Source organism: Schistocerca americana, chromosome X, assembly GCF_021461395.2.
Source record: "Schistocerca americana isolate TAMUIC-IGC-003095 chromosome X, iqSchAmer2.1, whole genome shotgun sequence".
In the NCBI taxonomy this organism is placed as follows: Eukaryota; Metazoa; Arthropoda; class Insecta; order Orthoptera; family Acrididae; genus Schistocerca; species Schistocerca americana.
In genome coordinates this window covers 121,320,028-121,335,842 of record NC_060130.1, presented here as the reverse complement: position 1 = coordinate 121,335,842, position 15,815 = coordinate 121,320,028, and the positions used below count along the sequence as shown (strand labels likewise).

At 39.0% G+C, this 15,815-nt stretch overlaps 1 protein-coding gene across 1 annotated transcript in view; it reads right to left on the bottom strand.

The window, feature by feature from the left end:
- Positions 1–15,815, bottom strand: part of LOC124556778 — a 438,094-nt gene that overhangs the window by 396,455 nt on the left and 25,824 nt on the right. The window contains exon 3 of the mRNA XM_047130786.1: positions 14,799–15,322. Coding sequence (XP_046986742.1) covers positions 14,799–15,322 — 524 coding nt within the window. The remainder of the gene's footprint in view (positions 1–14,798; positions 15,323–15,815) is intronic.

The window sequence follows — 15,815 nt, the reverse complement described above, 5'->3', positions numbered from 1 at the left end:
CTAAGTTGCTTGAAGCCACTAACAGATTGATCAGCACCTGGTAGTGATGTGCACTGAAGTTTCCACACGAAAATCCATCTGCCAGTGTTCTGTTATGAACACAATGGACATATTCTTCTTTAAATGTAATGTGTATTATAGAGATGTTAATTGTGACAGAATGAAGTATTATGAAAGGTAGATGTGACCCAGTTATGGTCCAAAACAGATATAATCTTCTGGAAAATGACTTTAATATACTTGCGTCTATTTACATTCATGTATCTTGCCCACCTGATTCTTTTATTTTTTTATTAGTTCAAAATTCTGCATTCAGTGTAAATTTTAGTGTGAAAACTTTAGCCAATTAAGATAAACTAGGTTCTCAAGTCAAATACTAATGTATTAGTAATGAACTCATCATCATCAATGAACTTCCATTGTGGGACACGAAGATGGTTGGCTGCCACATATGGATGTGTGTTTGTTGTGCTCTATATTTCACATCATTTTTGTGAGGTATACAGAGGTTACAGTGTTCATCACCATAACATTAGTGTAAAAGGTGGTGAAATATCAGCTAAGTTACAAAATCCATGAAATTCACATGTTTATTTACTTTTACTTATCTAAATAAGCTGACTCCCAGAATTTCCTTTCTCTTCAAGTAAAATCACATGTATCACATAAATACATTTAGAAAATTTAGGTATGAAAACTTGATAAAAAATTTAAATGTGTCATAATATATTGTGTAGTATTAACAGTGACTAGCAGAGGAGTTTGAGAACACCAGCCTTGCTCACAGAATTTCAATGAAGCTGGCAATCTACAGCATTGTTCTGATAACAGATTGTGTCTCCCTGATTCTGAACTGAGTGGAAGGCCTGAACTTGAGACTCTGGAGATTCTGTGCTAGACTCCACCTTCCTAGACTTGTGTCCTAGGGTTGAGAGTTTTGTAGGATCCCACTAAATGGGTCAGGTATGCAATACATATCAAAGGCAGCTACCCAGGTAGCTGACTGTGTGTGGGTTGCACACAAGATTTTTTTTTTTAGATTAGGTGACTCTCTATCCAATTCAGATAACAATAGCTGCAGGAAACCCAGAAGTATAAGTGTAAGATCCAAAGAAATGCCTCATGCAGGCAAGAGCAATAAAATCCAAGTGGTTAACTGCCAAAGCATTCACAATAAAGTGATAAAATTTGAAGTGCTCCTAAAAAGCAGTGAAGTTCATAAACTACTAGGCAGAGAAAACTGTTTAAAACCTGAAGCTGATAGCAGTGAGATTCTTGGGGGAAAGTTAAGTGTGTATTGAAAGGACAGGCTAATCGAAAATGGAGATGGTGTATGTGTTCCAATAGACAAGAAACTCTAATCCACCAAGACAGAACCTGAAGCAACATGCGAGACCATACAGGCAAGACTCAGTATCAGCAGTGGGAATAAAATAGTAATTGGATCCTTCTATCACCAACCAGACTCACCTCATGATGTAACAGACAACTTTAGAGAAAACCTCAGCTTGAATGTAAGTTCCCCAAGCATACTGCAATCATCAGTGGAGATAGAGAAGATCCAAAGAAGAGCGGCGCATTTCATCACAGGGTTATTTGGTAACCGTGATAACGTTAGGCAGATGTTTAATAAACTCAAGTGGCAGACTCTGGAAGACAGGCGCTCTGCATCGTGGTGTAGCTTGCTCGCCAGGTTTCGAGAGGGTGCGTTTCTGGATGAGGTATCGAATATATTGCTTCCCCCTACTTATACCTCCCGAGGAGATCATGAATGTAAAATTAGAGAGATTAGAGCACGCACGGAGGCTTTCAGACAGTCGTTCTTCCCGCGAACCATACGTGACTGGAACAGGAAAGGGAGGTAATGACAGTGGCACGTAAAGTGCCCTCCGCCACACACTGTTGGGTGGCTTGCGGAGTATAAATGTAGATGTAGATGTAGACTTTAATCAGCCAACAATCAATCGGGAAGATTATAGTTTTGTTACTGGTGGGCATGACATGACACCCTGTGAAATATTACTAAATGCCTTCTCTGAAGACTACCTAGAATAAATAGTTAAGAACCCCATACAATGGAAATATATTATATCTACTAGCAACACACAGGCCTGATGTCTTTGAGTAAAAACACATTAAAACTGGTCTTAGTCACTGTGAGGCAGTTACAGCAAAAATAATGAGCACTAAAACTCAGAGCACAACTAAAACAAGTGGAAAGGTTTATACATTCTGATAACTAGACAGAGAAACTATAGTGTCATCCCTCAATGAGGAATTTGAAACACTCAGCACAGGACAGGAGCATGTGGAGGAACTATGGCTCAAGTTTAAAAGAATAGTTGGTTATGCACTGGGTATATGCACTCAATAGGACAGTTCCAACAAAAATACAACTCAGGGTAACTGGTGCAATTCTTGCAGTTCTTAGAACATTAGACAGGGAGGGGGTGAGAGATCACTCAGCACATGACTATTGTGGACAGAGAAGATGTAAGAAGCTGGAGTGTGATCACTTTAAAAACTGCAAGTGTCTATTTAATATAGGTTAGAAAACATGGAATGTTTGGATACACACAAGAGTAAGTAGATGTAAAATATAGTCAGACAAACAGAATCAATAAGGAAATGAGCAACCTCCAGATCTGTCAGCAGGCTGATTAAATTAATATAAAGATTATATAAACAACTATTGGACATGGATGCAATCTCAGAATATTTTTATGGGAATATAAGTAACACAAATCCTAGAGGAATATTGATTATGAGATACAAGACTGATGCTGGAATTTGAAAGTGGGAATGAAAATAAGTGTGAAGGTCACAGAGACTGGTGAGAGATACATTTAATAGAAGCTGTGTGTGTGGTAGCGCCACTTATTCTAATGTTAGACATTCTGTTTGGCACTGAAGTTAATGATAAATGAAGGCTATGAAAATTGAGGAAGACAGTAACAATTGCTGTCTGCTTCCAAACAATACAAAAATGTTAGAGTTATGATTATGGGTAGAGGACTGGAATATACCTACTGAATAGCATGAATGTGATAATGAAAGTAAAGGAAGAATTTTGTGGTAGTTATCTATTCTGGTCATGGGAGTGGGCTGTTCTTAAGTTATATGTGATCATTTTATTGATGAAACTTTAGAAGTAATGGAGAAATGGAATTAAAGTGAATATGGCTTTGAAAGAGGAATACCAGTAGTGACAGTGTTTAAAGTATTTAGATGATGAATTGATGTGAGCTGTTGTTGAGCCAAACTAAGTTTCATAAGAGGAGCAGAAGTCAGTGAGATAGCAGCATGCATTAGGAATATGTACCAAGATTTAGCTCTGAAAATGCACTGAGGTCATTGAGCAGTGGAATACATGTTAAGGAAAAGCTGAAAAGAGTACACCAAGGGGTGCTGCTGCTTCATGATAACACATGATAACACAAATTTCGTAACACAGAAGTTATGCCAATTTTATTGAGAGGCACTTGAGCATCCAGCCTTTTGTCCTGATATCACCTCAAGTGATTATCACGCCTTTGGTCTCTTAAAAAAGACCTTGAAGCGTCAATGATTCATGTCGGATGAGGATGTGAACCATGCAGTTATGGACTTCTTCACACAACAGGACATGGTGTTTTGTTAAATGTTATCTTCAACCTAGTGCATCAGTGGGACAATTGCCTCAGTGCTCATGGTGACTTTGCCTGATTGGCATACCATTTCTGGACTGTATGACCTTCAAACAGAAACTTCTTGATCACCCCTTATATTTTACACATTTAAAGAAAACATACAATATCTGGTCAAAGGTATCTTGACACACCTATGTTGTGCAGAATTGACCACTAGATGTCACAGAAGGCAGACCTACTAGTATAAAAGGAGATGGGAAGTATTGTGTTGTCAGTACAGAGATAGTAACAGCAGAAAGGGTTGGTTAGGAGACCTCAGTGGCTTGGAACATGGACTGATCATTGGATGTCAGTTTTTTTTATCCTTCTAAAGCTATTAAAATCAACTGCAGGTGATTTGACTGTAAAGTGGAAATATGAAGGAACAACCACAGGTAAACCTAGACCAGGCAGGCCTCATGCACTGACAGACAGGGACTGTTGAGCATTGTGGTGGGTGAATGTAAAAACTCTCATGAAAACAAAGAAAGAAGTCACTCACAAGTTCCAGAGTGCTACCAGCAGTCCAGCTAGCACAATGACTGTGTGCAGGGAGTCAAATGGGTTACAATGGCTGTGTGGCTTCTCACAAGTGGCACTCAAGTGGGTGTAAAGAGCAATGTCATTGGACAGTGTGTGACTGTAATCAAGTGATTTGCATGACGAAGCATCCTGTACCCTGTGGCAATCTGATGGAAGGGTTTGGATTTGGCAAATACCTGAAGAACATTGCCTGTCATCCTTCATAGTGTTGACAGTGAAGTACAGAGGCTGTAGTGTTACATTATGGAGGTATTTCACATGATTTGGTTGTGTTTCCCTTATTCCACTTAATAAAACAACAAAATGGAAAGGTATTATCACATGTTATAGCATTGTGTGCTGCATACAGTAGAGGAACAGTTCAGAGATGATGACTGCATTGGCAACCTGACAATGCAACCTGTCATAAAGTAGCATCTGTGAGACAATGGTTTATGGACAATAAAATTTCTGAAATGGACTGACCTGCCCAGAGTCCCAACCTGAACCCAATGGAACATCTCTGAGATGGGTTAGAATGTCAACTTTGATGTAGGCCAACATCACTACGTATTCTCTTTTTGGTTCATCAGGAAGAACGCACTGTCATTCCCCATACACATTCAGAAACTTCATTTAAAGTACCCCCAGCAGAGTTCCAGCTGTTCTAAAGGCAAAGTATGGGTACATCCCATATTAATGTCCAATAATAGGTATCCACATACTTTCTGTGAACTTCAACTTTCAGACCTGATTCATCTGCAACTTTCATACATTGAAAGTTATCATGTACATCCCATTAAATAATAGGTTCCTAAAATCTCAACCACTATTCTAACAATACACAATATGAGGTGTAAGAGAAAAGCAATGAGACTCATTTTTTATCTATTAAAGTTTTCATTTTTTTTTCAAAAACTAGAGTAGTGAACTACTCTGAATGGAACAACGATATTGTCCCTTTCTGAATAGTTTCCTTTGGCTGCTTTGCACAGGTGGAGTCATTGTTCCCAGTCTTCATAGCAGCACTGAAAGGCTTCAGCTGGTAGAGCCTTTATCATGTCGGTCACATTCTTTTGAATGTTCTCCATAGTCATAAAATTATCTCTTCTTAAGACATTTTTCAATTTGGGAAAAGAAAAAACTTGTAGGTACTCAGATCAGGTGAAGAGGTGTGTTGTGGAACAACAGGAATACCTTTTGAGGTCAAAAATTCTCTTATGGAAGTAGCTCTGTGACATGGCGATAGACCGGGAATGTCAGTTCTTATCCTGGTTTCAATTATATGGGAGCTGGTCTTCACCTGGCTCCATGCTCAGTTTCTGAGCATTAGTGTCCTGTTATTCACACTGGTCACATTCTGTGTTTATCTCCATGCTCATCACTAAGTAACGTTTGACTCTCTTATCCCCTGTAGACTGGCTCACCTGTTGAGTTTCATTGCCTCCCCCAAGTGGCTCGAGATATATAGTGAAACACCTTTCAGACCAAGAATATGTGAACATTTCAGTCCTTCAAGGGAATTTGTTTCTTATTTACATTAATGATTTCCCACTGTGAGTAACATATGGTGAATAAGTGTTATTTTTTGATGACAGAAATATAATAATTACAGAAAATGAAAACTATTAACATGAAAAGTCTAACAACATGAACTGCTATGTAAAAAACCACAAAATTTAAAGTACATAATGAGGTCATTAAGTGTGTAGCTAGTACAGAACTTTAGGTATGTATCTTGATCAGCAGTTCAGAGGGACAAAGTTATCAGAGTACTTGGAAAATAAATTAGCATGGCACATTATGTCCTATGAATATGAACCACAGTGTTTAATACCTCATGCCAAAGGACAACATACTTCACACACATGCATTGTCATTAGCTATGATGCAATTTTCTGGAGTGCAAATGGTCAGAATATGGCAAATGTATTCTAACTACAAAAAAGGGACATCAGAATAATGCCCTAGGACCCCAAAGGGGCCCACTGCATCAAACTGTTTAAAATGTTTGCTATTGCAACAGTTCTGAGTCATGCTGTAGTTTTTATACATAAAAACATTGATCAATATGTAGCAAACAGCTCCATACATGATCACCAAACCAGATTCAGTGGTTGCTTGTACCTGTATAGAAAGATAAAAAGTTAAGATAAAAACTGCTATGTTTTGCCAATGAGCAGATCCATATCATTCACTGTCTGGCAAAAAAGTGAAGCAACTAGAAGATATGGTCAGTTGTCAATGTAACTTTGTATACAGGGTGTTACAAAAAGGTACAGCCAAACTTTCAGGAAACATTCCTCACACACAAAGAAATAAAATATGTTATGTGGACATGTGTCCAGAAACGCTTACTTTCCATGTTAGAGCTCATTTTATTACTTTTCTTAATATCACATTAATCATGGAATGGAAACACACAGCAACAGAATGTACCAGTATGACTTCAAACACTTTGTTACAGGAAATGTTCAAAATGTCCTCCGTTAGCGAGGATACATGCATCCACCCTCCATCGCATGGAATACCTGATGCGCTGATGCAGCCCTGGAGAATGGCGTATTGTATCACAGCCGTCCACAATACGAGCATGAAGAGTCTCCACATTTGGTACTGGGGTTGCGTAGACAAGAGCTTTCAAATGGCCCCATAAATGAAAGTCAAGAGGGTTGAGGTCAGGAGAGCGTGGAAGCCACGGAATTGGTCCGCCTCTACCAATCCATCGGTCACCGAATCTGTTGTTGAGAAGTGTACAAACACTTTGACTGAAATGTGCAGGAGCTCCATTGTGCATGAACCACATGTTGTGTCATACTTGTAAAGGCACATGTTCTAGAAGCACAGGTAGAGAATCCTGTATGAAATCATGATAACGTGCTCCATTGAGTGTAGGTGGAAGAACATGGGGCCCAATCAAGGCATCACCAACAATGCCTGCCCAAAAGTTCACAGAAAATCTGTGTTGATGACGTGATTGCACAATTGCATGTGGATTCTCATCAGCCCACACATGTTGATTGTGATCATGTTGGAATGAAGCCTCATCCATAAAGAGAACATTTGCACTGAAATGAGGATTGACACATTGTTGGATGAACCATTCGCAGAAGTGTACCCCTGGAGGCCAATCAGCTGCTGATAGTGCCTACACACGCTGTACATGGTATGGAAACAACTGGTTCTCCCGTAGCACTCTCCATACAGTGATGTGGTCAACGTTACCTTGTACAGCAGCAACTTCTCTGACGCTGACATTAGGGTTATCGTCAACTGCACGAAGAATTGCCTCATCCATTGCAGGTGTCCTCATCGCTCAAGGTCTTCCCCAGTCACGAGTCATAGGCTGGAATGTTCCGTGCTCCCTAAGATGCCGATCAATTGCTTCGAACGTCTTCCTGTCGGGACACCTCCATTCTGGAAATCTGTGTCAATACAAACGTACCATGCCACGGCTATTGCCCTGTGCTAATCCATACATCAAATGAGCACCTGCCAACTCCGCATTTGTAAACATTGCACTGACTGCAAAACCACGTTTGTGATGAACACTAACCTGTTGATGCTACGTACTGATGTGCTTGATGCTAGTACTGTAGAGCAATGAATCGCATGTCAACACAAGCACCGAAGTCAACATTACCTTCCTTCAATTGGGACAACTGGCAGTGAATCGAGGAAGTACAGTACATACTGATGAAACTAAAATGAACTCTAACATGGAAATTAAATGTTTCCAGACACATGTCCACATAACATCTTTTCTTTATTTGTGTGTGAGGAATGTTTCCTGAATGTTTGGCCGTACCTTTTTGTAACACCCTGTATGTACATCCCATCAGTAGGTAGGTAAATCATTAGTTTTACAATTCTCTGTAACAGGAAGAATGGTCACAAGAGTGCATTAGTGTTGTTCATGTTTAGTCATGTTAACAGGATTGGTATGGTATATGAAACGTGTGAACAGTGGCAGATATTGAGTGATGATTGTTAAGGACATGGACATGGACAATGTTATCAGCACTTGACAGAGTTTGAAATGGGCCTTAGTATAGATCTCCATTTGGACAGCTGGTTGTACCTGCAATATCCAGACTTATAAGGCATTTGCAGGTGACAGTGGTCCCATGCTGGACTGCATGGGAACATGAAGTCAGGTACATTTGTCATTAAGGTACTGGTCAACTACATCTGACCACATCAATGAAGAATTGTAATATTGTGTATTGTGCAGCAAGCACATAATAACTCCTTCATATCTGCACCTGCCAGCTAAGAACAAGTAATGGACTCCCTGCAACATTCTGTCTCATCCCACATCATTTGTTAGAGACTAGCAGCAGCTGGGCTAGGGAATTAGCACCATACAAGTAGGCCATCGGTAATACCACAACACAAATGCTGTGTTAGGAGTTGTGGCATGACCTACTGCATGATCTGCAAGCCGTGACCTGCTGCATGATATACTGATAAATGGCATCACATTGTTTACAGTGACAAATCACAGTTCTGCACTACCCTGGATGACCATTGTCTATGAGTATGGCAGTGCTCTCAAGAGAGATCAAAGTCTTGCAAAGTTTTGGAGAAGCACAGTGGTGTTACCCTCATGTCACAATATTGGTATCCATTGGACATGACTTCAGGTCATGGCTGGTAGTGATTGAAGGAACTATGACAGCACACCAGTAAATCATAGATATCCTGCATTCTCACGTGTTATCTCTCATGCAGTAGAATTGTGATGCCATTTTTCAGGAGGACAGTGCTCTGCCACTCAAGGCACGCATCTCTATAAACTGTTTGCATGATGTTTGAGGTACTCTTGTGGCAAGCAAGACTCCCAGATCTGTTCCTCATAGAACATGTGTGGGACCAGCTCTAATGCAAATCTGTCCACATGCCACTATCCAGTTGTATGGTGAATGTCTCAGGAGACAATTCAGTGGCTTTGTAACACTGTTACCAACCAAACCAGAGCATGTGTCCAGACCAGGAGGAGGCTGCACAATATCATACAGATCAGAGGGTTCATATTGCCAAGTTTTTTGTAAATTTGATTCAATTTTGTAATCACTAAAATAGCACAATATACCCTCTTAATTAGTGAAGTTTCATTTCTTTTACTCCTCCCCTTCTGAGTGCTTCACTTTTTTGCCAGGCATTGTATACTGCCAGAAGATCAAAAATGTGAAGCAACTGTGTTAATTAAAAACATGTCATAAAACATATTTACTAAAAATTGTCTTTACTCAGTAAGAGAATTCATGCAAAAGAAACTATTGCTATAAGTAAATGATCAAGTTGACCAATAACAAAGTACCAATAGAGAATGGAGTGTATTTCCAAGTAACGAAATTCTAGGTTGCAAATTTTACCATATAATCTAAAAACTAAGGTGTATTATCAGAGCAGTCTTATACTTCATTTTGCTGTGTGAATCTCATCCTTTCTTTTCCTTTAACCCTATCTTATGTAATTCAGTGATAAAAAGACAACTTAGGCCTATGCTTGTATAATGTGTTTCTTACGTACTTCCAATTTTTTTACACTATTCTTATGTGCCTCAACTATAATGTATATATGTATCTAGAGTCTGCGCAGAATACTATGGCCAGTAGATGTGCAGACAGCAAGGCACGCATGGGGAGAGTTGTAGTGGTAGGGATTGTGGCAGGCACTGTAGGGGAAATTCCAAGTACTGGAAGGGAAGTGTCATTCTAGACTGAAGCCTATGCCCACATTTCTGTAAATATTAAGTGGAGCCCCTCTATGCCAACACTTGCATGGTGATCATTTGAAAAAGCATGCTGTCACCTCAGCTTTGCTTCATATCTAAGAAGAATTCCACTGAAAATGCAAAAAAAGCAGTGTTTTATTTTTGTCCAGTTGTTAATCGTTTAAAACTTTCAGAAAATAGCCATGAGTGGTGAATTTTGAGTATGAATTTGATTTAAAATTTACTTCTTCTGCCAAAACATAGCAGAGTTTACACAGTCTCACCTCACTAACTTGTCCAGGTGCAAATGTGAGAGAAGTCTGAAACAATGATTTATTAAGTTAATTAAGTGAGGAACTGATGAAAAGTAAGATCAGTATCTTACAAAAAAGCACATTATTGGTAAAAAAAAAAATATGTAATGTCTTCACTGATGTTGTTCCAAAACCCATAGCATTTCTCATTTCACTAGCTATCGATGGCCCTTAAACGTTACATTCTTTGATTGAAAAGGTCTGTATTTAGTGGAATAATATAGTAGATAATGAAGTTTTGAGTAATAACCATATGATAAACTACTCTCCTCTTCATGTGCTATCATTTGCCAAAATCTCATTTTGATATCTCAAACTGTTTAGAGGAATGATGTGGATAATTCACTCTGGCTTTATCGCTGGCACAGCACAATCGCAATATATCAGATTTTGTGCAGTGTCAAAATTCCACAAAAATATCACAGTAAATATGACCACTAACAAAATGATGGGCACATCATAATGAACACAACATATAAAGCTACAAGTAAAGCAAGAATGTAATTTTTTTTACCAAATACTTCCTATAAAATCATTTGAGAAATATTGCAGGGCATGTGTCTTGAGTGTTTCATCGCCAACAGGCCAAAAGGTGGCAGATAGTGTAGGTGTCCATTTCGAAGCAAACAAATGAACTTGCCAAGCACTTTGAATGAAAATTGGTCACTGTGCATTTGCCATTGTATCCTGGAGGACTCTTTGTACTGGTATGTATAACAACAACATCCACACAAAAAATTACAGGTTATAAATAAATAAACAAAAAAAAAAAAATAAACGTAGCTCCAGGGATGAACACGTCAGACCGATATGCTTAATTTTCTGTACCATGTGTGAGAAATGTAGAAAAATTTGAAGTAGGTACACTCAAATAAAGAAGGTACATACTTTGCAAAAATCTGCTTTTATTTCTGGTATTAGGGCTATTCAGAAATTGAGGTCTGATGGAGTGTGAAATGGAAACCATAGTGAAAATGCAATGAAGCTTTGCACAGATGTGTTAAGCAGTGTCTCTTGTATGCCCATCGATCCCACCACATTGCTCTTTTCAGTTCTCAGTGCACATTAAGCATGTAAAGATCCTTAGGACAATAGTGTTTCCTGCCAAATATGAGGGTCTGTTGTGAGATTTCCTCTGGTGTCATGCAGCCCACATAACATAACTGTCATCTGTTTCCTTCTGCTTGACAGTTCTCGGCCACACTCTGAAGGGGCAATGAAGCAGCAATTTTGATGGGAAGTGTTTGATCACCCACAATAGAGCCTGTAATTGACTCTCCCTGAGTTTCATCTATCCTCACATGAACCACTAGCTATGAAGACAGCGTTCTGGCACAGACAATGAGCTGTAGACCAGCATAGAGAATTGGCAGTAGCCACAGGTGGCTTGCTTCTATGACAAGGGTATCGGAAAGTTGGCATGATGCTATGACAGATGTCTAAATCAGAGCAGTGACTATATAGAGAAGTATGTGGAAGATGTAGCTAACTGCTCCATTTTGCACCTGATCGGACTTTACTTTTTGAACAGGCTTCATTCTTGAAGAACACATTCTCACTGAACAATTGAAGCATATCCTATAGCGTGAAGTATTATGCCCCTGCTGGTGTAGTCAAAATAATTACAGCTCACCCTTTAGGAGTTATTATCCTCATTCTGTAACCATAAAAGTGATCATTAAATACTCCATCACATCAGCAGGATGTACATTGCTTGATTACAGATACGTATCTTAGACAAACAATCCTGTTAGAAGAACATCCGCAACTGAGCATTATGACAGAGGTTGAAAATACCACTTCAGTTGTAAATTAATTTATTTTCACAGGACCGGTTTCAGACTGTACCACCACATGTACCAGGCATGGTGCACTGCCTATGAGTGCAGAACAGGGAGTTTACCTGTTCTGCACACATAGGCTGCACACTGTGCCTGGTACATGTGGTGCTCTGGGACCACAGCACAGCTACGACACTGGAGGATGGGCTTAAATATTCCAAAACTGGTCGTGTGAAAATAAAGTAATTTACAACTGAAGCATTATTTTCAACCTCTGACATATTGTAGAGTCAGTACAACACTTTACATATAGTGACACACTTCCCTCTGCCATTACTATTATTAAAGAAAATGTCTGCCTCAGTAGCTGAGTGGTCAGCATGGCAGAACACCACATGAGCGGCCCAGGTTTGATTCTAGGCCAGGGACTGGGTGTTGTGTTGTCTTCATCATTTTCATCCTCATTAACATACAAGTTGCTGAAGCAGAGTCAACTAAAAAGACTTGCACCAGGTGACCAGTTTACTTGATGGGAGGCCCTAGCCACACACACATTTATGTTAAAGAAAATGTGTCCAATGAGCAAATACAAAACTGAGTTACAGTACTCTAGTCCTAGTTTTATTACTGACATTTGTCTTTTCTTGCCATTTTTGAATGATATCTTTCACACTGTTCATTGCACAGTTCACACATGCAGTCTACATTTGGGTGGTGGAATCTGTTGTCCTGGCTGAACTTATGGTGAAAACCACATGTTATGGACCCTGTTACTATATGTTGGAATTTGTAGTTTGCCTGTCTCCAATCTACTGTCATCATAGTATCAGTGATGTAGAAGTTGTTCCAACAGAGTTATGTTTTTCTGTGAATATTTGATTTGTGCTTTCAAAGGTCTCAGTGTTTGGCAGGAATATCTGCATTCTGATGTTTCTCATTAAGATGTAAGCTACCCAATGGACTGGATTCATTTCATATAGTGGGATTTGACTTTCTCTATGTTGATATGAAAAACACCAACTTGTACCATAGTTCAGAATCCATGTTAAACTGTAGGTCTCCCTACAGCTAGCTGAGCCAGTCAGTTCAAAAATCAGAGGAAGGAAACTGCTTACCACCTCTAACAGGACCATGCCTAGTAAAGCAATGTGATGTCCAAAACAGTCTTCAGACTGATGACTATTTTACTTTTTTTATGTTAAGAGGTCAGTGACTTCTACTTTGTCCCAAATTATGTTAATCCCATAAGTTGCTATTGATGCTGTGGCTGTTTTAAATAGTGTCACTGCCATTTTTGTTGACAGTTTCTGATGCTGCTGCTTGCTGTAAATTGCTTTTATTGCTACCTTTGTTCTTTATTTTATATAGGTGTTGAATAATATTAGTACTATTTGCAGAGTAACTCCAAGGTATTTGTATTTTGGAAATACATCTAGTGGTTATTGGGATGGGTGAATATGTCTTTTGGTATAGTTTATCACCTCTTCTGAAAATCATCTAAGCATATGTACTGGATATGTAAAAGAAGAATAAATATCACTAAGTTCATTATTTGCTCCTAAAAATCTTACAAACTTGAAAAAAATAGAGGAAGAGAAAAGAATTAGTGTTTACGGGAGTGTCTTTTGGTTGTTATTTAGTTTCTCTGGCCTTGGCAACAGGCAACAAGGAGTACAAATTATCATTCAGCTATCCAAATATGGGGTTTTAAAGGTTGATTCATTTGCAAATAATGTAGCTCTTCTCCTTTCCTACATTCCAGAATCTGAACTTGTGTTCTGTTTCTTGTTGGAAACATGATGTTAAAACCATAATCATCATCTCTTTTGATTTCTCAGGAACTCTTTTATGTCAGTTTTAAGGGCTGTTGTATTGTAACTTATTTATAATTATTTCCTTCTGAATTTCTAGTCATATGATGAATTAGCATGCAGGATAAATGGTAAAAACAAAATTGGAGATGTAGTGATACTACTGGTCCTTCCATAGAAACATAACCCATTACTTACTCAAGCACAATGGTGTTCAGTGCACTCCCATCAAGCATAAAAAAATTTACCAGTGCAATGCCACAATTTAAGAGTAAACCAAAAGAATATCTACTGGAAAACTGCTTTTACTCTCTTGATGGTTTTTAATGTAAATATTTCTTCATTGTAATTTAGGAATGATACAGTGTACAGTTATATCTATTATACCACTCTGTAAATGTTTAATGATGTACTATAATTTTAGCACACAACTGTTAATGCATATTAACTACAATATATAATTATATTGTTTTATACTCCAGTTTTACTGAGTTTAAGTTCAGTTTTGTACTAATTAGCATAAGTTGTTCCCATATTCATGTTATATTACAATTTGTAATTATTGCATATTTATTTCACTGTGCAAATTTCTGGTTACAATTTCTCAGTTTTTAATTTTTTGGTTATCTCAATTATTATTTTGTGTCGATTTTGTTTTTGCTTCGTTAAACTCAACTCATTCCTTATCCATACAATTTCTTTGTTTACCATAACAGCAGAACTCCAATAAATAAATAAGAAGTGACATAGTTCTAGTGGGAAATACAACTAGTTGGCAGTGATGATGTAGGTGGAAATAAATCAATTAAATGAAAAGTATTGTAGGATGTGCAGTCGAGGGACATCAGGTCACCCTATTTTTCTGACATTCGGGTGAATGTGGCCTGACATGTAGAACATTGAAGACTACCCTCTGCCATTCTATACAATTGCACAAATGTGCACAAATGCAGTGCTGCCAAATAGTGAGAAGGCAAGATTACCGTCTGCTGGCGTATCTGCTGCAGCTGCTGCTGCTGCTGATCTGCAGAGTGTGGCAGTGAGCGACGAATCTTCTTGAGGTGCTGTGCCTGGTGCTGCAGCTGCATGTGCTGCTGGTACATCTGCTGCTGCTGTGGTGTCAGGTGCTGTGGGAACAGTGCACCTGATATCTCTCCAAACTCTCCCAACATCTGCTGCTGCTGTCGGAACAGTTGATGTTGTTGCTGCTGTTGAAGCTGCTGCTGCTGGAGTTGCTGCTGCTGCATCTGTTGCATCTGCTGCTGTTGCATCTGTTGCTGCTGCTGCTGTTGTTGCTGCAACTGCTGCTGCTGTTGCTGTGACTGCATCTGCTGTATCCTCTGCTGCTGCATCTGTGCCATGGGTTGCAGCTGGTCTTGTAACTGAGCTGTGTTCATCTTCTGCTGTGTAGCTTGTGGGTACTGCATTGTAGGCTGCTGGAGTCCTTGGCTGTTGGTACTCGGCTTGTCGTCAGAAGGTGATGGGCGTGGTGATGTTCCACCCAAACCTGAGAACATATTGCATGCTCTCTTGAGAAAGGCAGCATTTTTTTATCTATCTAAAGACACAGTCAGTAAAAAACCATATTCTTAGATGATGCAAACATCTAAAGTCAGCAAAAGCCTGCTTGTTTACATCAGAAGGTAAGTCATCTGCTGAATTTTGACTGCTTGGGACAGTACAAGAAGGGAATGCAGAAAGGACCACTTCTGCACCATTTCCTCATTGTTCAGACTATCCTAATCCTCCATTTCAGCACACCCTGAGCATTCTCAGTTAGTTGATCAGTTGTGCAACAGAAAGTTTCAGTAACTCTTGAACAGAAAATTTCAAAGAAATGAAATGTTTCCACAAAAATTTAATGTCCACAGTTAAGATAAGTCTTATGCAACTCAAGAGATTATATTCCTAAAGATCGATAACATCTCTTTTCACTTTTTAAGGTGCTCTAATAATGTTGATATTTTAAGGCTGCAAGATTGAACAGTTTATTTGGTTAT